The sequence below is a fragment of the Oncorhynchus masou genome, chromosome 18 (genome assembly GCF_036934945.1).
Source record: "Oncorhynchus masou masou isolate Uvic2021 chromosome 18, UVic_Omas_1.1, whole genome shotgun sequence".
Classification (NCBI taxonomy): domain Eukaryota; kingdom Metazoa; phylum Chordata; class Actinopteri; order Salmoniformes; family Salmonidae; genus Oncorhynchus; species Oncorhynchus masou.
Genome location: NC_088229.1, coordinates 11,962,247 through 11,986,005, shown reverse-complemented (window position 1 = coordinate 11,986,005; position 23,759 = coordinate 11,962,247). Strand labels below are relative to the sequence as shown.

Here is a 23,759-nt window from a genome sequence, read left to right as displayed (position 1 = left end):
GTAGATTGCAGAGGAAATGTTTTATTTAATCCATTTTAGAATAAGGCTGTAACGTAACAAAATGTGGAAAAGTCAAGGGGTCTGAATACTTTATGAAGGCACCATATATCTAAATCTGGGATGTATCATCAGGCAATGCACAGGCTGAGCTGCTCAACAGATTGATAGAAGACTGCCTGGATCCCCACTTCAGACTGCTGGTGTTTCAGTAAGACAAACCAACCCATTGGGTGTAATGGATCTAACAACTAGTGAAGTGTTCTGGCTCTATTGATTACATGCATTGTAATACCACGTCTTATACAGTCTCATAAGATCTTCTTTTGTCCAGAATGACAATCAAAGCGATTTGGTGTGAAGGACTGCTGTCTGTCATTCATGTCCTGCTGGACAAGAAGGTGAACCACACATCTACTCCACTCAAATACAAACTTGTCCTCTCATGTACCATACCTACCAAACCAGACCAAACTATACTGAACAAAAATATAAACGCAACATGCAGCAATTTCAACGATTTTACTGACTTAAAGTTCATGTAAGGAAATCAGTCAATTAAAAAAATGTTTTTTCCCCACAAAAGGGCTTCATTATAGACAGAAATTCTCCTCAGTTTCATCAGCTGTCCGGGTGGCTGGTCTCAGACGATCCCCAGGTTAAGAAGCCGGATGTGGAGGTCCTGGGCTGGCGTGGTTACATGTGTTGCGGTTGTGAGGCTGGTTGGATGTGTTGCCAAATTCTCTGGCAACAGCTCTGGTGGACATTCCTGCAGTCAGCATGCCAATTGCACGTGTGGCGTTGTGTGATATTTTAGAAGCTTTTTATTGTCTCAAACACAAGGTGCACCTGTGGTAATGATCATGCTGATTAATCAGCTTCTTGATATGACATCTATCAGGTGGATGGATTATCTTGGCAAAGGAGAAATGCTCACTAACAGGGATGTAAACAAATTTGTGCATAAAATTGGAGCGAAATAAGCTTTTTGTGTGTATGGAACATTTCTGGGATCTTTTATTTCAGCTCATGAAACATGGGACCAATATAAATGTGGCATTTATATTTTTGTTCAGTATAGTTCACTAATCTACCATAGCTATCCAAACCAATGGATTTGATCGCATTGTATGTGAAAACAGAGTATTCATAAAATCCCTAGTCTCTCATTGATATGAATCTGTTTGCATCACTTTTCAGCTGGAGCTGAATGAAGAGCTGTTCACACTCTTCACTGACCAGCTAAGCTCCCAGGCACCTCACTTCACCAAGTCCATGAAGTATGCCAAGATGATGCTCACTGTGCTGACCAAGTATAACACGCATGTAGGTTATTTCAATCAATCAAACGTATTAATAAAGCCCTTTTTAAATCAGCAGTTGTCCTAAAGAGCTGTACAGTAACCTGACCTAGATCCTAAAGAGGAAACGGAGGCACGTTGGCTATGAAAACACCAAGTCCAGTCTAAAGGTATAACTGTCACTTAATGTCTGTTTACTGATAGACTGCTATTGTCTGGTTGTATTTGTCCAGGTAACTGTGGCTCACAAACACACACTGTCCTGCTGCTTGTCCTCCAATGAGACGTTCTTGAAGAAGTCTCTTCAAGCTGCCCTGAAGAGAATCAAACATTCATGAAATACTGTCTGAATCACATTACTGTTAAACTAATAAATTCATTATAATGACCGAGTACAGTAAATGGTAGGGTATTTTAAAGTCATTTTTACTAAAATGTTATGTCAGCTGTGTTTAAAACAAATTACAAGTCAGACGTTTGTTGTTTCATATTGATCTAATGTAAAAAGTCTGGAATTCTGCAAGAACTTGCATAGCATACCTGTATGTAAACAATGTTGCAAATGTCTGGAATGCAGTATTAACCAATCCGCATTTAACCAATCAGCATTGAGACCCACTAGTTGAAATAAAAACCAACATGCACAAAAATCTTGTTTACCTTTTGGAGAGTGTCTTTGAACCAGTATTTTGCTGTCAGAGAGGCATACATGTGGTATCCCATGTAAGTCCCGATCAGATTTTCTTTAATTATTACGGAATATATTTCTGTAAATCAGAACTTCAACAATTGCCAATTGGAAGGATTTACATAGAGAACCTTTGTAACTAACATCCTGGACACATGATTTTTGAAGGTCAAATTTACCCAAGGACTTGTGGAGACACTTCTAACTATAGAATTATATATTCTTCTTTAATTCCTTGATTTACTTCAATTCTATCTTATCTAATTGAACACATGAAGCAGTTCAGGATTTACTTTTGATTTATTACTGTTAAAGCAACAATTGTTCAAGAGTCAAGTGTCAACATACTGTATGTTCAACAATCTAATTGGAGCTTGCTCTAAATAATGGGGGGCACTCAAAAGCTTTGCTTAATTTTTTCAAAGCTCAAAGAAACTTAACTTCATAATAAGTGGGGTTTTAAATTATTTATTTGCCCTGTACTACAGTTGTATTTCGTAATTTGTTGTTTGTCCTTTTTTTTCATTCACAGTAAGGTCTCCAGGGACACGGTGAGGCTGTTAGGGAGGTCCAGCAGGGCTCTCTGGCTAGGCCCAGGAAGTAGATTCAATAGTTTTTTCCCCCTCAATCTACACAATTCCACATAATGACAAAGCAAAAACAGGTTTAGATTTTCTTGCATGTTTATTAAAAATGAAAAATGGAAATATCACATTTACATAAGTATTCAGACCCCTTTACTCAGTACTTTGCAGTGATTACACTGGGGCGGCAGAGTAGCCTAGTGGTTAGAGCGTTGAGCTAGTAACCGGGAGGTTGCAAGTTCAAATCCCCGAGCTGACAAGGTACAATCTGTCATTCTGCCCCTGAACAGGCAATTTTCAGTTCCTAGGCCGTCATTGAAAATAAGAATTTGTTCTTAACTGACTTGCCTAGTTAAATAAAGGTAAAATAAAAATTTTAAAAAGTCTTCTTGGGTATGACGCTACAAGCTTGGCACACCTGTATTTGGGGAGTTTCTCACATTCTTCTCTGCAGATCCTCTCAAGCTCTGTCAGGTTGGATGGGGAGCAGCTATTTCAGGTCTCTTCAGAGATGTGCGATCTTCCTAGAAGATCCAGCTCTGGCTGGGCCACTCAGGAACATTCAGAGACTTGTCCAAAAGCCACTCCTGCGTTGTCTTGAATATGTGCTTAGGGTCGTTGTCCTGTTGGAAGGTGAACCGCCGCCTCAGTCTGAGGTCCTGAGCACTCTGGAGGAGAATTTCATAAAGGATCTCTCTGTACTTTGCTCCTTTCATCTTTCTCTCGATCCTGGCTAGTCGTCCAGTCCCTGCTGCTGAAAAACATCCCCACAGCATGATACTGCCACCACCATGCTTCACCGTAGGGATGGTGCCAGGTTTTCTCCAAATGTGACGCTTGGCATTCAGCCCGAAGAGTTCAATCTTGGTTTCACCAGACCAGAAAATCTTGTTCCTCTTGGTCTGGCAGTCTTTAGGTGCCTTTTGGCAAACTCCAAGCGGGCTGTCGTGTGCCTTTTACTGAGGAGTGGCTTCCATCTGGCCACTCTACCATAAAGGCCTGATTCATGGAGTGCTGCAGAGATGGTTGTCCTTCTGGAAGGTTCTCACATCTCCACAGAGGAACTTTAGAGCTCTGTCAGAGTGATCATCGAGTTCTTGGTCACCTCCCTGACCAATGCCCTTTTCCCCTATTGCTCAGTTTGGCTGGGCGGCCAGCTCTAGGACGTCTTAGTGGTTCCAAACGGTTTCCATTTAAGAATGATGGCAGCCACTGTTTTCTTGGGGATCTTCAATGCTGTAGACATTTTTTGGTACCTCGTGGATCTACGGACAATTCCTTCGACCTCATGGCTTGCTTTTTGCTCTGACCTGCACTGTCAACTGGGGGACCTTACATAGACAGGTGTGTGCCTTTCCAAATCATGTCCAATCAATTGAATTTACCACAGGTGAACTCCAATCAAGTTGTAGAAACATCTCAAGGATAATAAATAGAAACAGGATGCAGCTGATCTCAATTTCTAGTTTCATAGCAAAGGGTCTGAATACTTATGTAAGTAAGGATTTTTTTGTTGTATTTTTATACATTTGCAAACTTATCTAAAAACCTGTTTTTGCTTTGTCATTATGGTGTATTGTGTGTAGATTGATTGAGGATTAAAAAAAAATCAATTTTAGAATAAGGCTGTTATGTAACAAAATGTGGAAATAGTCAAGGGGTCTGAATACTTTCTGAAGGCACTCTCTCTCTAAATCACAGAAATACAATAATGGGCAATATTTGCCATTGCAGTACTATCACACTTGATATTTTTTATTGTAATGACACAAAATCATGTGAAAATGGACTAGCCTAGGCCTACACTGTATGAGGTGTGTATTGTTTATTGATTTGTAGCAGAGTTTTGACCTGTCTTCTGTCAGGCTCATAAGGCTCTGTCTGGACAGTGAAAGCACAGTGTGAAGATCTCCTGATGGATTCATGTGTCTGGACAAGAAGGTGAACCAACATCCTCCTGAATGGAAATTGTGTCTGGTACCATACCGCAGTAAGATCAAACTATACTGATGGAGATGTAAACTGGACATGCAGCAATTTAACGATCCTCCTGATGGAGATGTTCATGTACAATGAGCGCAGTAAAATTCTCCCCACAAAGATGTGTCTGGACTATAGACAGAAATCCTCCTGTTGGAGATGTGTCTGGACTGGCTGGTCTCAGTAAGATCCTCAGGTTAGAGTGATGGAGAGGTCCTGACAGTGGCGCAGTGCCTGATGGAGGCTGTGTCTGGATGTGTTGCCAAATCCTCCTGATGGAGCTGTGGTGGACATTCCTGCAGTCAGCATCCAATTGCATGTGTCTGGACAGTGGTGTGATATTTTAGATCCTCCTTGGAGATGTGTCTCAACACAAGTGACCTGCAGTAATGATCATTAGATGTGTCTGGACTGTGATATGACATCTATCCGGTGGATGGATTATCTGGAAAGGAGAAATGCTCACTAACAGCCTCCTGATGGAGGTGTCTGTAAAATGGCGCAAATAAGATCCTCCTGTATGGAGATGTGTCTGGGATCTGTTATTTCAGCTCAGATCCTGATGGACCAATATAAATGTGGACAGTTATATCCTCCTGATGGAGATGTGTCTGGACTGTCTAGCACAGTAAGATCCAAACCTGATGGATTTGATGTGTCTGTGAAAACAGTGAGCGCATAAAATCCTCTCTCATGGAGATATGTCTGGATCTGTTTGCATCATTTTGCTGGAGCTGAATGAGAGCTGTTCACATCTTCCTGATGCTGGGCACCTCACTAAGATCCATGGAGTATGCCAGTGATGCTGCAGTGCTCCAAGTATGGAGATGTGTCTGTCAATCAATGAAACGTATTAATAAAGATCCTTGATTAAATCAGCAGTTGTCCAAAGAGCGCAGTAACCTGACCTGATGGAGATGTGTCTGGACACGTGGCGCAGTAAGATCCTCCTGTCTGGAGATTGTCTGGACTGTGGCTCAGTAAACACACACTGATGGAGCTTGTCCTCCAGATGGAGATGTGTCTTGAGCTGCCCTGAAGATCAAACATTCATGGAATACTGTCTGAATCACATTACTGTTAAACTAATAAATCCTCCTGATGACCGATGTGTCTGGAATGTGTAGCGTATTAAGATTTTTTACCAAATGTTATGGAGAGCTGTGTTTAAAACTGTCAGAGCGCAGTTGATTCATCCTGATGGAGATGTAAAAAGTCTGGAAGTCTGCAAAGATCCTCCTGTAGATGTGTCTGTAAACAATGAGCGCAGTAAGATCCTCCTGATGGAGATGTGTCTGGACAGTGAGCGCACTTCAGCTCCTGATGGAGATGTGTCTGGAATGGAGCCACTAAGATCCTCCTGATGGAGATGTGTCTGTACAATGAGCGCAGTAAGATCCTCCTGATGGAGATGTGTCTGGACTGTGAGCACACAAGATCCTCCTGATGGAGATGTGTCTGGACTGTGAGCGCAGTAAGATCCTCCTGATGGAGATGTGTCTTTAATTGTGAGCGCAGTAAGATCCTCAACAATTGATGGAGATGTGTCTGGAAGTTGCACACTAAGATCCTCCTGATGGAGATGGTCTGGACAGTGACCACTAAGATCTCCTGTGGAGACACTCTGGACATTTAAGATTCTCCTGATGGAGATGTGTCTGGATTTGAGCGCAGTCAGATTCTCCTTATGGAATGTGAACTGGACAGTGAGCGCAGTAAGATCCTCCTGATGGAGATTATTGGACTGTGAGCGCAAAGATCTTCCTGATGGAGATGTGTCTGTACAATGACTGTAAGATCCTCCTGATGGAGATGTGTCTGTAATGAGGCAGTAAGATCCTTGATGGAGATGTTCTGGACTGTGAAAGCGCAGTAAGATCTGTCTGGACAGTGCCCTTCGCACTAAGATCCTCCTGATGGAGATGTGTCTGGACTGTGAGCGCAGTAAGATCCTCCTGATGGAGATGTGTCTGGACAGTGAGCGCACTAAGATCCTCCTGATGGAGATGTGTCTGTACAATGAGCGCAATTCCACATGATGGAGAAAGTCAGGACAGTAGCACTAAGATCCTCCTGATGGAAATGTGTCTGGACAGTAGCACACTAAGATCCTCCTGATGGAGATGTGTCTGTACAATGAGCGCGTAAGATCCTCCTGATGGAGATGTGTCTGGACAGTGAGCGCAGTAAGATCCTCCTGATGGAGATGTGTCTGGACAGTGAGCGCAGTAAGATTCCTGATGGAGATGTGTCTGGACAGTGAGCAAAGTAAGATTTGTCCTGATGGAGATGTGTCTGTACAATGGCGCAGTAAGATCCTCCTGATGGAGATGTGTCTGGACTGTGAGCGCAGTAAGATCACTCCTGATGGAGATGTGTCTGACAGTGAGCGCAGTAGATCCTCCTGATGGAGATGTGTCTGGACAGTGAGCGCAGTAAGATCTCCTGATGGAGATGTGTCTGTACAGTGAGCGCAGTAAGATCCTCCTGATGGAGATGTGTCTGGACAGTGAGCGCAGTAAGATCCTCCTGATGGAGATGTGTCTGGACTGTGAGCGCAGTAAGATCCTCCTGATGGAGATGTGTCTGTACAGTGAGCGCAGTAAGATCCTCCTGATGGAGATGTGTCTGTACAATGAGCGCAGTAAGATCCTCCTGATGGAGATGTGTCTGTACAGTGAGCGCAGTAAGATCCTCCTGATGGAGATGTGTCTGGACAGTGAGCGCAGTAAGATCCTCCTGATGGAGATGTGTCTGGACTGTGAGCGCAGTAAGATCTTCCTGATGGAGATGTGTCTGTACAATGAGCGCAGTAAGATCCTCCTGATGGAGATGTGTCTGTACAGTGAGCGCAGTAAGATCCTCCTGATGGAGATGTGTCTGGACTGTGAGCGCAGTAAGATCCTCCTGATGGAGATGTGTCTGGACAGTGAGCGCACTAAGATCCTCCTGATGGAGATGTGTCTGGACTGTGAGCGATGGAGATGTGTCTGGACAGTGAGCGCACTAAGATCCTCCTGATGGAGATGTGTCTGTACAATGAGCGCAGTAAGATCCTCCTGATGGAGATGTTAGTCAGGACAGTGGTTCCACTAAGATCCTCCTGATGGAGATGTGTCTGGACAGTGAGCACACTAAGATCCTCCTGATGGAGATGTGTCTGTACAATGAGCGCAGTAAGATCCTCCTGATGGAGATGTGTCTGGACAGTGAGCGCAGTAAGATCCTCCTGATGGAGATGTGTCTGGACAGTGAGCGCAGTAAGATCCTCCTGATGGAGATGTGTCTGGACAGTGAGCACAGTAAGATCCTCCTGATGGAGATGTGTCTGTACAATGAGCGCAGTAAGATCCTCCTGATGGAGATGTGTCTGGACTGTGAGCGCAGTAAGATCCTCCTGATGGAGATGTGTCTGGACAGTGAGCGCAGTAAGATCCTCCTGATGGAGATGTGTCTGGACAGTGAGCGCAGTAAGATCCTCCTGATGGAGATGTGTCTGTACAGTGAAATAGCAGTAAGATCCTCCTGATGGAGATGTGTCTGGACAGTGAGCGCAGTAAGATCCTCCTGATGGAGATGTGTCTGGACTGTGAGCGCAGTAAGATCCTCCTGATGGAGATGTGTCTGGACAATGAGCGCAGTAAGATTCTCCGATGGAGATGTGTCTGGACTGTGAGCGCAGTAAGATCCTCCTGATGGAGATGTGTCTGGACTGTGAGCGCAGTAAGATCCTCCTGATGGAGATGTGTCTGGACAGTGAGCGCACTAAGATCCTCCTGATGGAGATGTCTGGCTATACAGGGAGAAACAGAGGAGATAATCTCCAACACAGCAGAGGTGCTGGGAGCTGAACATCCAGTAGTCTCTCTCAGACAGTACTATACAGTTAGTCTACCTCAAGACTTTGATTATGGCTCTGTGTGGCGGGAGGCTCTGTGTGGCGGGAGGCTCATGTGAGTCGAGCGATGGAGCTGATGGTGAGCCACGTTGACAATCTGAAGAGGCGTTGACAACCTGAAGAGGTGTCATGAGAGAGACAACACTGAGCTGGATGAGACCAAGAATCTCACTGGGAAAGGTTTCTGTAGGAACTACAGCGAACCTGGGTCTCCCGCACGCTACAAGACTGTTAGCACGCTGAGCTAAAGCCTAGACACTGTAGATCTCAGGTCGAGGTCTTAGGTGAGGTTACTTATCAGGTCTACCTTGGTAGGCCGTCATTGTAAATAGGAATTTGTTCTTAATTGACTTGCCTAGTTAAATAAAGGTTAAATAAAACACTAAAAAACACAGATCAGTATGTGATAGGCACAGTGGTTGTTTGATGTAACTCTCGTAGCCAGATACAGAGGCAGAAGGCCAATAAAACCTCAGCAGGTAAGATCACTTCCCTGTATGTCTTACTGTGTTTAATGAGGCCTCACCTCCTGGTTACACTAGTGACCCCCTCCCAGCATCCCGGAGGTGTTGCTAACATTTCCGATAGCAAATTTACAATTGACAAAACCTTCTTTTTTTCAGCTTCAAGTCATGAAATCTATGCAGCCTACTCAATCACTTTTTATAGCTACTGTTTACAGGCCTCCTGGGCCATATACATCGTTCCTCACTGAGTTCCCTAAATTCCCATCGGACGTTGTAGTCATGGCAGATAATATTTTCATTTTTGGTGACTTTAATATTCACATGGAAAAGTCCACAGACCCACTCCAAAACTAATCTTTCAGTAGGAATATACAGTACATATACAATATCACATACAGTATCCTTCTACAGGTTGTATTCGGCGCAATTGACTAATACAATTACATTTAATTTGATATACAGCATCCTAGACAGTATCACATCCAGTATCAAATACAAGACTTGATACAGTATATGTACAGTACCCCACCCTCAGACCACCTGAATCTCCAGATGATAGCAAACCAGAGATCCCTGCTGCTGTCCTCCAGTCTCCAGTGCCAGACCCCTCTCCAGTCACCCCCAGAGCCAGACCCCTCTCCAGTCACCCCCAGAGCCAGACCCTCTCCAGTCACCCCCTGAGCCAGACCCCTCTCCAGTTTGTACAGCACCCACTCCCACTCACAAGCCAAACAAAGTAGTCACCAAGAAAAACAGCATCATGTACCATATAACATCTTTAACAACCATGATCAGTGGTACAATAATAACATGACAGTGACACAACAAGGGCCTCGTTGTTGTATTCTAACATGATGTGTGTCTGTAAAAGATCACCTTTGGATTTTCTAATAAGGCACAGACATAAAGGCAAGGACAAAGGTGACGCGCACACCAACCAATACACGACTGGAACGTAATGTGATAGCTGTACCAAAGATTTGTATAATTAACCCAAGATAGACCAGAGCCTGTCATTTCCAATAGTAGCAAATTAATTATAGTGGGCAGAATGAGCAAAGAGGTGGGCAGAGCCAAGCACGAGCTAGTGAGATCCTATTGACGTGTTCTAGGATTTAATTGTATTTGTTACATGCGCCGAATACAACATTACAGTGAAATGCAAGCCCTTAACCAACAATGCAGTTTTAAGAAAAAATATGTTTTAAGAAATTATTTAGCAAAATTTAACTGAAGGAAAACATTTCAAACAAGAAAATAGAAAAATATCTAATAATTAAAGAGCAACAATAAAATAACAGTAATTCAATTTGCCATTGACTTCTTCTAAACACTGCAATTTTTAGAAACTTTGGCAACGTGTAAAGTCTACAAAATGCAGTCCACTCTGTTTGTTACAGATTATAGTTTTGGAAACAGAAAACTGTATGGAGATCAAATATTTTATTGTTGACAAAATTAGCATAATGTTGGCCAAAATCCACCTCGCTCCACTGCCAGCTACTGGGCTTTTATCATCACCATATTTGGTAGTGAGTGGCAAAGCAAACCGGACGCTTCACTTTTATACACCTGGTGAAATATCTGGCTCATTGTTCTATCTGTGGCTATACTAGGACTCTCCTCTGATGTCACTACTATGGAAGCCTGTTGCTATCAGAATGTATGCTCAGACATATGCTTCCATACGTTACTGCCATGACATAGACAACCAGCTTCTCTCTTTAGTTGTGGCCCTGTGTGCAAAGAGCGCCCCCTGGCCCCCTGGTGATGGCACTGTCACTGGGTTGTCCTCAGCGTGTTTCTGTTGGTGCTCTGCTGTGGTCCTACTGATCACCCTCTTTCAGGTTCAGTCCTGAACAAAGATCCTTTCTGGTTTGAAGCTTCAACACAAACACTCTCTGAAGGAGACAGACCGGCACAGCCTTCCTGGTTCTGGTCCCTTGCATGTAGTGGCAGAAGTAACATGCTGTTGTTATCTTCTAATGCAAACTGTCACATGGTGCATGCCTGACTTTTAAAATATGTTAATAATATTGTTATGAAGTTATTTTTATACTGACTAGAAACACAAACCTGCAAATGAATCTCTCAAAAAATAAATGCCATTTGACGATCAGTCATATCAAACCTTTTAATTATAAATATAGAAACGATATCAAAACGTAGACAAACTGATTAGTACCACAACAAAACTGCAATGCAGTGAAAACCTCCCAACACAATTATGCCTCAAACAAACCAATTAGAATCAAATGCATCTTAGATTAATATAAAATAAAAGTTTAACAGGTTAATGTGCAGCTTATTTCATGTTATTGTACTACAGCTTACAGAGAAACAGATACTTTCTAGCATTTTCTAGTTCTATTTTCTAAATGATGTTAAAAAATAATATAATACAATTATATTAAGGATTTAGTGACAGTTGTGCCCATACTGCTGAAGGATCCCTTAAGTTAATAGAGAAAACAAAGATAATGTAGACATTCAATTAAATAAATACATAATTATATTAGGAATGTTACAGCTTTATTACTCCCAATGTAATAGATAAAGAAAGAAAACAAATATAAATAAAGAAATAATTATATTAAAAATGACGTAACTTCATTTGGAAACTACGTGAACCTTGGTGTGCAAATATGTGTGCCAGACACGTAACTTCTACAGTAAGACACGTAACTTCTACAGTAAGACACGTAACTTCTACAGTAAGACACGTAACTTCTACAGTAAGCTATCTTGATATGTTATAGTCATTAACAAATGTATGAAACTTGCTACAAAAACATATCATATTTAACCTGAAGAAAATAATCTAATTGATTCACCTGATAATAATAATAACTTAATTTTTTAAAATAAAATAAATTAACTGGCAAAGTGCCTTTTATATAGAAATGTCAAACTTGCTTTGCATAAAGCATTAGATAAAAATAGTAGTCGAGCTAGATACATATCATGTTGCCCTACTACCCATGGAGTCAAGATCTTCTTCATTTTGTCGAGGACAGTTGTCCCTCACCAGGGACATATAATCTCACAGAGAGTCCATTGACTCAAAAAATACAGACATACTCAATAGTCTCGAGAAAGTCCTTCCCTCCTTGTGTGTCGCATAGCATACTGCAGTAGGGCAACTCCCCCTGGTTACAGCCAGAGACATAACTACAGTAGGGCAACTCCCCCTGGTTACAGCCAGAGACATAACTACAGTAGGGCAACTCCCCCTGGTTACAACCAGAGACATATACTACAGTAGGGCAATTCCCCCTGGTTACAGCCAGAGACATATACTACAGTAGGGCAACTCCCCCTGGTTACAGCCAGAGACATATACTACAGTAGGGCAACTCCCCCTGGTTACAGCCAGAGACATATACTACAGTAGGGCAACTCCCCTGGTTACAACCAGAGACATAACTACAGTAGGGCAACTCCCCCTGGTTACAACCAGAGACATATACTACAGTAGGGCAATTCCCCCTGGTTACAGCCAGAGACATATACTACAGTAGGGCAACTCCCCCTGGTTACAGCCAGAGACATATACTACAGTAGGGCAACTCCCCCTGGTTACAGCCAGAGACATATACTACAGTAGGGCAACTCCCCCTGGTTACAACCAGAGACATAACTACAGTAGGGAAACTCCCCCTGGTTACAACCAGAGACATATACTGCAGTAGGGCAACTCCCCCTGGTTACAACCAGAGACATATACTACAGTATGACAACTCCCCCTGGTTACAGCCAGAGACATATACTGCAGTAGGGCAACTCCCCCTGGTTACAACTAGAGACATATACTGCAGTAGGGCAACTCCCCCTGGTTACAGCCAGAGACATATACTGCAGTAGGGCAACTCCCCTGGTTACAGCCAGAGACATATACTACAGTAGGGCAACTCCCCTGGTTACAGCCAGAGACATATACTACAGTAGGGCAACTCCCCCTGGTTACAGCCAGAGACATATACTGCAGTAGGGCAACTCCCCCTGGTTACAGCCAGAGACATATACTACAGTAGGGCAACTCCCCCTGGTTACAGCCAGAGACATGTACTACAGTAGGGCAACTCCCCCTGGTTACAGCCAGAGACATATACTACAGTAGGGCAACTCCCCCTGGTTACAGCCAGAGACATATACTACAGTAGGGCAACTCCCCCTGGTTACAGCCAGAGACATATACTACAGTAGGGCAACTCCCCCTGGTTACAGCCAGAGACATATACTACAGTAGGGCAACTCCCCCTGGTTACAACCAGAGACATATACTACAGTAGGGCAATTCCCCCTGGCTACAGCCAGAGACATGTACTGCATAAATATAGATATATATATTGTGTACCATATACAGTATATGGCTGTGGTTACACCTGGCTGACGATCTCCGAGTCCTCTTCAACAAACCACTGTACGGGAGTTCCATCTGCAGCCCTCTGAAGGATCCGCTTCTGGTGGGGACCCTGAAACACAACAACACATTTCATTACTGTTCATTATATTTAAATGTATACTTTCAATTTTAGCAATTTAGCAGATCCTCTTATCCAAAGTAATTAGGGTTAAGTGCCTTGCTTAAGGGTACATCAACAGAATTTTCACCTAGTCAGCTCGGAGATTCAAACCAGCGACCTTTCGGTTACTGGCCCAACGTTCTTAACTGCTAGGCGACCTGCCGCCCTACATTACATTACACTCTTAACCGCTAGGCTATCTGCCATCCGACATTACACTCTTAACCGCTAGGCTACCTGCCACCCTACATTACATTACACTCTTAACCGCTAGGCTACCTGCCACCCTATATTACATTACACTATTAACCTCTAGGTTACCTGCCACCCTACATTACATTACACTCTTAACCGCTAGGCTACCTGCCACCCTATATTACATTACACTATTAACCCCTAGGCTACCTGCCGCCCTATATTACATTACACTATTAACCCCTAGGCTACCTGCCGCCCTATATTACATTACACTATTAACCCCTAGGCTACCTGCCACCCTATATTACATTACACTATTAACCCCTAGGCTACCTGCCACCCTATATTACATTACACTCTTAACCGCTAGGCTACCTGCCAACTGACATTACATTCATAACTGCTAGGCTACCTGCCACCCTACATTACATTACACTCTTAACCCCTAGGCTACCTGCCACCCTATATTACATTACACTATTAACCGCTAGGCTATCTGCCGCCCTATATTACATTACACTATTAACCCCTAGGCTACCTGCCACCCTATATTACATTACACTATTAACCGCTAGGCTACCTGCCACCCTATATTACATTACACTATTAACCGCTAGGCTACCTGCCACCCTATATTACATTACACTATTAACCGCTAGGCTACCTGCCAACTGACATTACATTCATAACTGCTAGGCTACCTGCCACCCTACATTACACTCTTAACCGCTAGGCTACCTGCCACCCAACATTACATTACACTCTTAACCCCTAGGCTACCTGCCACCCTATATTACACTCTTAACCGCTAGGCTACCTGCCATCCTACATTACATTACAGTCTTAACCGCTAGGCTACCTGCCACCCTATATTACATTACACTCTTAACCGCTAGGCTACCTGCCTCCCTATTTTACATTACACACTTAACCGCTAGGCTACCTGCCAACTGACATTACATTCATAACTGCTAGGCTACCTGCCACCCTATATTACATTACACTCTTAACCGCTAGGCTACCTGCCTCCCTATATTACATTACACACTTAACCGCTAGGCTACCTGCCACCTGACATTACATTCATAACCGCTAGGCTACCTGCCACCCTACATTACATTACACTCTTATCCGCTAGGCTACCTGCCACCCTATATTACATTACACTCTTAACCGCTAGGCTACCTGCCGCCCTACATTACATTACACTCTTATCCGCTAGGCTACCTGCCACCCTACATTACATTACACTCTTAACCGCTAGGCTACCTGCCACCCGACATTACATTCTTAACTGCTAGGCTACCTGCCACCCTATATTACATTACACTCTTAACCGCTAGGCTACCTGCCACCCGACATTACATTCTTAACTTCTAGGCTACCTGCCTCCCTATATTACATTACACGCTTAACCGCTAGGCTACTTGCCTCCCTACATTACATTACACTCTTAACCGCTAGGCTACTTGCCTCCCTACATTACTTTACACTATTAACCGCTAGGCTACCTGCCGCCCTATATTACATTACACTCTTAACCGCTAGGCTACCTGCCACCCTACATTACACTCTTAACTGCTAGGCTACCTGCCACCCTATATTACATTACACTCTTAACCGCTAGGCTACCTGCCACCCGACATTACATTCTTAACTGCTAGGCTACCTGCCGCCCTATATTACATTACACTCTTAACCGCTAGGCTACCTGCCACCCTACATTACATTACACTCTTAACCGCTAGGCTACCTGCCACCCGACATTACATTCTTAACTGCTAGGCTACCTGCCGCCCTATATTACATTACACTCTTAACCGCTAGGCTACCTGCCTCCCTATATTACATTACACTCTTATCCGCTAGGCTACCTGCCACCCTACATTACATTACACTCTTAACCGCTAGGCTACCTGCCTCCCTATATTACATTACACTCTTAACCGCTAGGCTACCTGCCGCCCTATATTACATTACACTCTTATCCGCTAGGCTACCTGCCACCCTACATTACATTACACTCTTATCCGATAGGCTACCTGCCACCCTATATTACATTACACTCTTATCCGCTAGGCTACCTGCCACCCTATATTACATTACACTCTTATCCGCTAGGCTACCTGCCACCCTACATTACATTACACTCTTAACCGCTAGGCTACCTGCCGCCCTACATTACATTACACTATTAACTGCTAGGCTACCTGCCACCCTACTTTACATTACACTCTTAACCGCTAGGCTACCTGCCACCCTACTTTACATTACACTCTTAACCGCTAGGCTACCTGCCTCCCTACATTACATTACACTCTTAACCGCTAGGCTACCTGCCTCCCTACATTACATTACACTCTTATCCGCTAGGCTACCTGCCACCCTACATTACATTACACTCTTAACCGCTAGGCTACCTGCCTCCCTACATTACATTACACTCTTATCCGCTAGGCTACCTGCCACCCTACATTACATTACACTCTTAACCCCTAGGCTACCTGCCATCCGACATTACATTACACTCTTAACCGCTAGGCTACCTGCCGCTCTACATTACATTCCCGTTCCTTTAACATCAATATGAGATGTTAGTAATGCTATGGTGGTGAGTGTTAGGGGGCATCCTCACCTGCAGGTAGGGCGGGAGGTGAGGGGACGTGGGGCTCTTCACTCTGAACGACCCCTGGCCTTCCAGGGAACTCGGGCGTGACTTCTGGAACTGGTTCCAGGACTTGAGCTCGTCTGACGACATCTCCCTGGGCAACACCCGGGCAGGTTGGTTGGGGTACTGCCTCAGTGACGAGGTATGTACCAGGCGAGTGTAGGGGGGTGGAGGCTTCAGAACTCTCCTGGGGGATGACGGTGTGGGCCCCTGCTGCCAGTGTCTGTGCTGCTGCTGTGGCTGGGGGAGCCGGGAGGGGGACAGACCCTTCCCCAGGGGACTGCCCAGGTCCTGTGGGGAAAGAGGGGAACAGTTGCCTTCCTCTGCCATTCTTCTTCTCAAGCTGGGAGAGGACCGGTGCTGGTTGATTTTCTTGTGAAAGCTGGAGCCATTCACCGCAGGGCTGGTGGGACTTTGGGCTCCGTAGTGGAAGCCATAGGGAGGAGGGCAGAGCTTGGGGATCTCGGGAGATGCGGGGCCCTCCCTGTCTTTGTGATTATCTCTGTCGGTGTCCCGGCTGTGGGGGCTGGTGTAGGACGGGACAGAGTGTTCAGAGCTGCTGTCCTCAGAGCTGGACTGGTACAGTCGCTGGGGGCTGGTGTAGGATGGGACAGAGTGTTCAGAGCTGGACTGGTACAGACGCTGGGGGGTGTACTGTGGAGACCGAACCAGGAACTCTGGCCGCCGGCGTGGCAACCTGGCTCTCCCACGTCCCTCACCCAGGTCATGAGTGGGCTTACTTCTGGGAAGCCTGAGAAGAGGAAAAAAGACAGGGGAGGGAAAAGTGAGCTACTGTGATGCACTTTGTGTCTGTCTGTCTCCCTGTATTGTGCAATTAATACAGCAACTTCATTTTTAAATACAATCTAATCTAGTCAATGTATTTTATCAATATAATTTATGTAACGTATTACCCACCCACAACAATACACACACAAGAAGACACAATAATCAGGTCATCAACACCTTTATCTGTGTTATGGCGTTGACGTTCTGTGTTATGGTGTTGACGTTCTGTGTTATGGTGTCAACAGTCTGTGTAACAGTGGTGACGTTGTGAAGCGTTGGTTGGTTACCTGAAGGACAGGGAGTACTGTCTGCGTACGTGCAGCTCTGGAGTAGAGGGGGCACTGGAGGAGTTGATCTGTCCATGTCTTAGAGCCAGGTTCTTAATGGAGGGGAAGTGGGAGGGCAGGACTCTGCTGTCTGCAGGGAACACTGGGGTCCCTACTGGGGTCCCTACTGGACTTCTGCTCAGAAAAAGAGGGAGAGAGAAAGAGTAGGCAGGGCAGGATATAGACAAATGTTAGTTTAAAAGTTAGAGGATGTAGTTTATGTTGTCAAAAGCAAAACCCTTTTTATGGGGTTCTGGGCAGAAACAATATTTGAGTAGCGAAGTAGGACCTGCACACTCAGTTGCTCCACCTTTATTGGTTAACAGCGTTCTGATCCAAAAAGGATATGGACTCTTACCTGGGCCTGCCTCTGCAGACAGTGTTAGGCTTCAGATAGGGCTGGTCCAGATTAGACTCTCTCCAGGGGGAGTTCTGGATGGGGGAGCGCTCAGGAAAGTCCACACTGCAGCTGGAGCCCATACTGGAGGCCTGGGTCTGCTCCACACTGCAGCTGGAGCCGAGGCTCTGGCTCTGGGCTGAGGTGTGATGGAGACTGCCCTGGGAGGAGGAGGACTGGAGGGACAGGGAGCCCACAGAGGACTGTATGAGTGGGTCTACAGATGATGAGGAAGAGAGAGAGTCTATGGATAGACAGAGGAGACACAATAGAAAGGGTCAGACATGACACTTTGGAATAGTTTAATTGTATTGGCAATTCTACTGTGTTAGTTGATAACTCACCATCGTCCAGGGCCACTGCGTCAGACAGGGAACTGTCGTCAGACATGCACAGATCTGGGGACAGAAATAAAAAGAAGGCTTTATTTAAGACTTCATTCAATTAGCGGAAGGGGTTGTGAAAATGATCAACATTGTAGTGTAATTCTTCTGACATGTACTGCTCATGTGATTCAATAACTAAACAATTGTGAATAAAAAAAACAGTACAGTACCGTATGAAAATAGGCATAGCCTTAATGGCCATGCACTCTTAGAATCTCTTAGAATCTTCCTAGGTTCCAGCCTTTCTAAGGAGTTTTTCCTAGGCACCGTTCTAATGCATCTGCATTGCTTTTAGGCTGGGTTTCTGAATACAAACTTTGTGACATCTGCTTACATAAAAAGGGCTTTATAAATACATTTCATTGATCGGCAGAAACTGCCTATCAATCAATGTCATGGCGACCTTGGCTAGCTAAGCTCATGCGTAGAAACATGTCATCGGGTCTTAACTGTCCAATAAGAATAGTATCTGAAATACTTCTTCAGTATATCCTGTCCACAGGGGGCTACTCAGGGGAGGACGGCTCATAATAATGGCTGGAATGGAGTGAATGGAATGGTATTAAACACCTGGAAACTGTGTGTTTGATGTGTCTACCATTCCATTTATTCCGTTCCAGCCATTACTATGAGCCGTCCTCCCCAATTAAGGTGCCACCGGCCTCCTGTGATCCTGTTGCTATCATCCGTAATCATGGTCCCAATGAAGTATGAACAACAGTACAACTATAAAACTCAAAGGCACTCCTTCGATGTAAATTTGTTTTTGACAAAAAAGAAAACCTGTCAGGTCGTCACTTTCACTAGGTTGGAGTTATAACATGTTCAACGACTTAAGAAATGGGATACAATCTAGGTTGTGCCTTTAGATTTAGAGAAAATTAACAACTAAGGAATCATTTTTCATTTCTCTCATCGACTTCTCAAGCTCCAGCCTGGTCTGCTTGGTTTGCTTCGCAAGCGTTCCCGGAAGTCTCACAATGTTTAGAAACTGTATTCTGTTTAACCTAAGCTCCCTGCAGACTGCAGAGCCCAATGTGGCCAGATGGGGGCAGCAGTAGCACAGGCACAGCATTCACCTCTGTGTTTGGCTGTGTTGTTGTTCTTGTTGGTCGGTGGAGAGGAGCATTCGTTTCTGATCCTGTGCTGAAACACAGCTTCCTGGAGATCCTTAACCTTCCTATTTTCCCTCTTACACTGCTGCAGCCTGCTCTTCTTTTGTGGTTTGGACAGGTGCTCCTCCACTGAGAGTCTACGGGCCGCTTCAACGATCTGGAGCTGCAAGGCCAGGTCTGCCTCTAAGGAATGAAGCTCTGAATCCTGAGTGAGAGAAAGTTTTTATTTTTATTTTGCTTAGATGAATAACAATGAACTATCAATTTAATAGACTTCTTGATTGGGCTGGGTTTAAGGAAATAAATACTGTATTCAGTGTTCAAATCTCTCTATCTGACATGCACTTTGCCTTTGCTTATAAGCTTTACGACATATTGTTAGGAAAAACTCCTGACCTTACCTATTACCAATACTGTGTAATATAGGAAGTGTAAAGGATGCCCGTGGGAAGGGTTCATATTGGTCTGTACCTCTCCATCCTGGTGGATGAGACTGTCATCCAGTTTGAAGGTAGCTCCTATCCTCCTTCGGACACGAGGGGGCTTCTCATCAAGAAGTAGGGGGTAGTCTGAAGACAACTTACCTGTCAGCTCCTGTAAAATAAATACAATCCAAAGTCAACTGAAGTCATTTCTAAACATACCCCTAAGAGATTACATCTGAAAAGAGCAGTCTGTAACTCTTCTATGAACCATTGGTATGTAAATATGAGACTCCGTTTTGTGACATCCAGGAGACCTATGTTAGCCCACTGAACTACAACCTAGGCATTAACTCAGGGAGCTAACATAGGTCTTCAGGTCTCAGGCTAAGTTAGACACTCACAGCCTCCCTGACGCAAAAAAAATAATATATATTTATTATTATTATTTATTTTTAATATATTTTTTATTAGGGGGTAGATCAGCTTTAATATTGCAGATAGATTGTAGCTTCCATCAATGTAATTGTCTGCATCACCTATATTGTCACATGTGCTCCCTCGCTGGCCTCTAGGCACACCTGTCACCAGCATTACGCGCATAATGACACCTGGACTCCATCACCTCCTTGATTACCTGCCCTTTATATGTTCCCTTTGGTTTCCTCCCCAGTCGTCATTGTTCCTGCTTCATGTCGGTGCGCTGTTTGTGTTTCTTGTTTTGTTCATTTATTAAATGTCTTCACTCCCTGAACTTGCTTCCCAACTCTCAGTGTACATCGTTACACATACATTTTTGTTGCAAATATATATACACAGTACCAGTCAAAAGTTTGGATACACCTACTCATTCAAGGGTTTTTCTTTATTTTTTAACATGAAATAACATCATATATAACAACATATATTTAATATTTGAGATTCTTCAAAGTAGCCACCCTTTGCCTTGATGACAGCTTTGCACACTCCTAGCATTCTCTCAACCAGCTTCATGAGGTAGTCACCTGGAATGCATTTCAATTAACAGGTGTGCCTTGTTAAAAGTTGTGGAATTTCTTTCCTTAATGCATTTGAGCCAATCAGTTGTGTTCAAACAAGGTATGGGTGGTATACAGAAGATGGCTCTATTTGGTAAAAGACCAAGTCCATATTATGGCAAGAACAGCTTAAATAAGCAAAGAGAAAAGGACATGAAGGTCAGTCAATGCGAAAAATTTCAAGAACTTTGAAACTTTCTTCAAGTGCAGTTGCAAAACAATCAAGCGATACGATGAAACTGGTTCTCATGAGGACTGCCACAGGAAAGGAAGACCCAGAAGTCATTCTGCTGCAGAGGATAAGTTCATTAGAGTTACCAGCCTCAGGAATTGCAGCCCAACTAAATGCGTCACTGAGTTCAAGTAACAGACGCATCTCGACCTCAATTCTTTAGAGGAGAATGCGTGAATTTAATTTTTAATTTTTTTAGCGTTACCTTTATTTAACTAGGCAAGTCAGTTCAGAACAAATTCTTATTTACAACGACGGCCTAGGAACAGTGGGTTAACTGACTTGTTAACCCACTGTTAATAACAGTGGCAGAATGACAGATTTGTACCTTGTCAGCTAAGGAATTCGAAATTGCAACCTTTCGGTTACTAGCCCAACGCTCTAACCACTAGGCTACCAGGCCTTTGTGGTCGAATTGCTGCAAAGAAACCACTACTAAAGGACATCAATAAGAAGAGACTTGCTTGGGCCAAGAAACAGGAGCAATGGACATTAAGACCAGTAGAAATCTGTCCTTTGGTCTGATGAGTCCAAATGTGAGATTTTTGGTTCCAACCACCGTGTTTTTGTGAGACGAAGAGTAGGTGACCGGATGATCTCTGCATATGTGGTTCCCACTGTGAAGCATCGAGGAGGAGGTGTGATGGTGCTTTGCTGATGACACTGTCAGTGATTTATTGAGAATTCAAGGCACACTTAACTAGCATGGCTACCACAGCATTCTGCAGAGATACGCCATCCCATCTGGTTTGCGCGTAGTGGGACTATCAATTGTTTTTCTACAGGACAATGACCCAAAACACATCTCCAGGCTGTGTAAGGGCTATTTGACCAAGAAGGAGAGTGATGGAGTGCTGCATCAGAGGACCTGGCTTTCACAATCCCCCGACCTCAACCCAATTGAGATGGTTTGGGATGAGTTGGACAGCAGAGTGAAGGAAAATGAGCCAACAAGTGCTCAACATATGTGGGAACTCCTTCAAGACTATTGGAAAAGCATTCCTCATGAAGCTGGTTGAGAGAATGCCAAGAGTGTGCAAAGCTGTCATCAAGGCAAAGGGTGGCTACTTTGAAGAATCTCAAATATAAAAAACTTTTTGGGTTACTACATGATTCCATATGTGTTATTTCATAGTTTAATGTCTTCACTATTAATCTACAATGTAGAAAACCCCTGGAATGAGTAGGTGTGTCCAAACTTTTGACTGGTACTGTATATATATATATATCTCAACACCGGTATAGATATGCATAAATACAATAGTGTGAATACTCACAGCCTCTCTAATGCAGAGCTTCTTGAGGTCCAGTAGACACAGCTCCAGCCTGTTCTCCAGAGCCTGGTGCTTCAGCCTCATGGCCCGGGTGTGGGTGGTCAGGTCCTTGACTGGCAATGTGGGGCTGTCGGGACCTGAGATGATGTTAATGGAGATTTTTCCACAGAGCACAGGCCTCATGCAGGCATCACATGGTGCCACATTTGGTGATTTTATCACAGAATTAACGATTGCTATAGATTCTAGACATTTCAGCAAGCTTGCCAGCTATCAATACACTTTATCTCCTGAATTTATCTCTGAAGTTCAATATTTGATACGATAGATTTAGGTCTCAGCATTAATAATGTGTTCAGTGCTTTCCGTAAAGATTTAAATCTGAACCTAGAATGGATCTCTTTCACATTTAGGGTTGTTGATGTGTTAAGTTCTTACCAGAGTTGAGAATGATCCCACTGTCAGTGTCACTGGTCTCCTCTTTATCCATCATGGCTGTTGGAAGGTATTTTCACACTGTTAAAACCTGTTGGGAAATAGATAAATATTTCAATCAGATGTATTAAATCATCCTTATTCACCAAAAACATATCCAGCTTTATGATCACTCAGGACAGGGGAAAACTGATTCACCTAAAACAGATCCAGCTTTATGATCACTCAGGACAGGGGAAAACTGATTCACCTAAAACATATCCAGCTTTATGATCACTCAGGACAGGGGAAAACTGATTCACCTAAAACATATCCAGCTTTATGATCACTCAGGACAGGGGAAAACTGATTCACCTAAAACATATCCAGCTTTATGATCACTCAGGACAGGGGAAAACTGATTCACCTAAAACATATCCAGCTTTATGATCACTCAGGACAGGGGAAAACTGATTCACCTAAAACATATCCAGCTTTATGATCACTCAGGACAGGGGAAAACTGATTCACCTAAAACATATCCAGCTTTATGATCACTCAGGACAGGGGAAAACTGATTCACCTAAAACATATCCAGCTTTATGATCACTCAGGACAGGGGAAAACTGATTCACCTAAAACATATATGTTTCCATTCCTGATGCCGAACGTATTTTTAGTCTGATCCTCTAGCTTCCTCTTCTCTCTCTTTCTTCTTCTCCCTCCTCCCTCTTCTCTCTCTTTCTTCTTCTCCCTTCTCCCTCTTCTCTCTCTTTCTTCTTCTCCCTCCTCCCTCTTCTGCCTCCCTCCCTCCTGCCCTGTCCTCCCTCCCTCCTACCCTGTTCTCCCTCCCTCCTGCCCTGTCCTCCCTCCCTCCTGCTCTGTTCTCCCTCCCTCCTGCCCTGTTCTCCCTCCCTCCTGCCCTGTTCTCCCTCCCTCCTGCCCTGTTCTCCCTCCCTCCTGCCCTGTTCTCCCTCCCTCCTGCCCTGTTCTCCCTCCCTCCTGACCTGTTCTCCATCCCTCCTGCCCTGTTCTCCCTCCCTCCTACTCTGTTCTCCCT

General features: G+C 44.1%; 2 protein-coding genes across 3 annotated transcripts in view; one reads left to right on the top strand and one right to left on the bottom strand.

The window, feature by feature from the left end:
• LOC135503968 (Fanconi anemia group E protein-like) overlaps positions 1–23,759 on the top strand; it is a 40,917-nt gene that overhangs the window by 4,007 nt on the left and 13,151 nt on the right. Inside the window, exons 7-10 of one of the 2 annotated variants that reach the window (XM_064922174.1) lie at positions 133–208; positions 332–398; positions 1,198–1,323; positions 1,532–1,937. The exons of the other annotated variant lie outside the window; for it this stretch is intronic. Coding sequence (XP_064778246.1) covers positions 133–208; positions 332–398; positions 1,198–1,323; positions 1,532–1,636 — 374 coding nt within the window. The 3' untranslated portion in view covers positions 1,637–1,937. Of the gene's footprint in view, positions 1–132; positions 209–331; positions 399–1,197; positions 1,324–1,531; positions 1,938–23,759 lie in introns of those variants that run through there. 2 annotated transcript variants of the gene reach the window in all.
• LOC135503802 (innate immunity activator protein-like) lies at positions 13,295–22,778 on the bottom strand. The gene is made up of 11 exons (XM_064921938.1): positions 22,724–22,778; positions 22,289–22,422; positions 19,792–19,914; positions 19,285–19,525; positions 18,087–18,217; positions 17,953–17,975; positions 17,781–17,903; positions 17,384–17,557; positions 16,963–17,058; positions 16,275–16,902; positions 13,295–13,390 (listed from the first exon to the last, which is right to left on the bottom strand). The coding sequence occupies exons 1-11, from the start codon at positions 22,776–22,778 to the stop codon at positions 13,295–13,297; spliced, it is 1,824 nt and encodes a 607-aa protein (XP_064778010.1).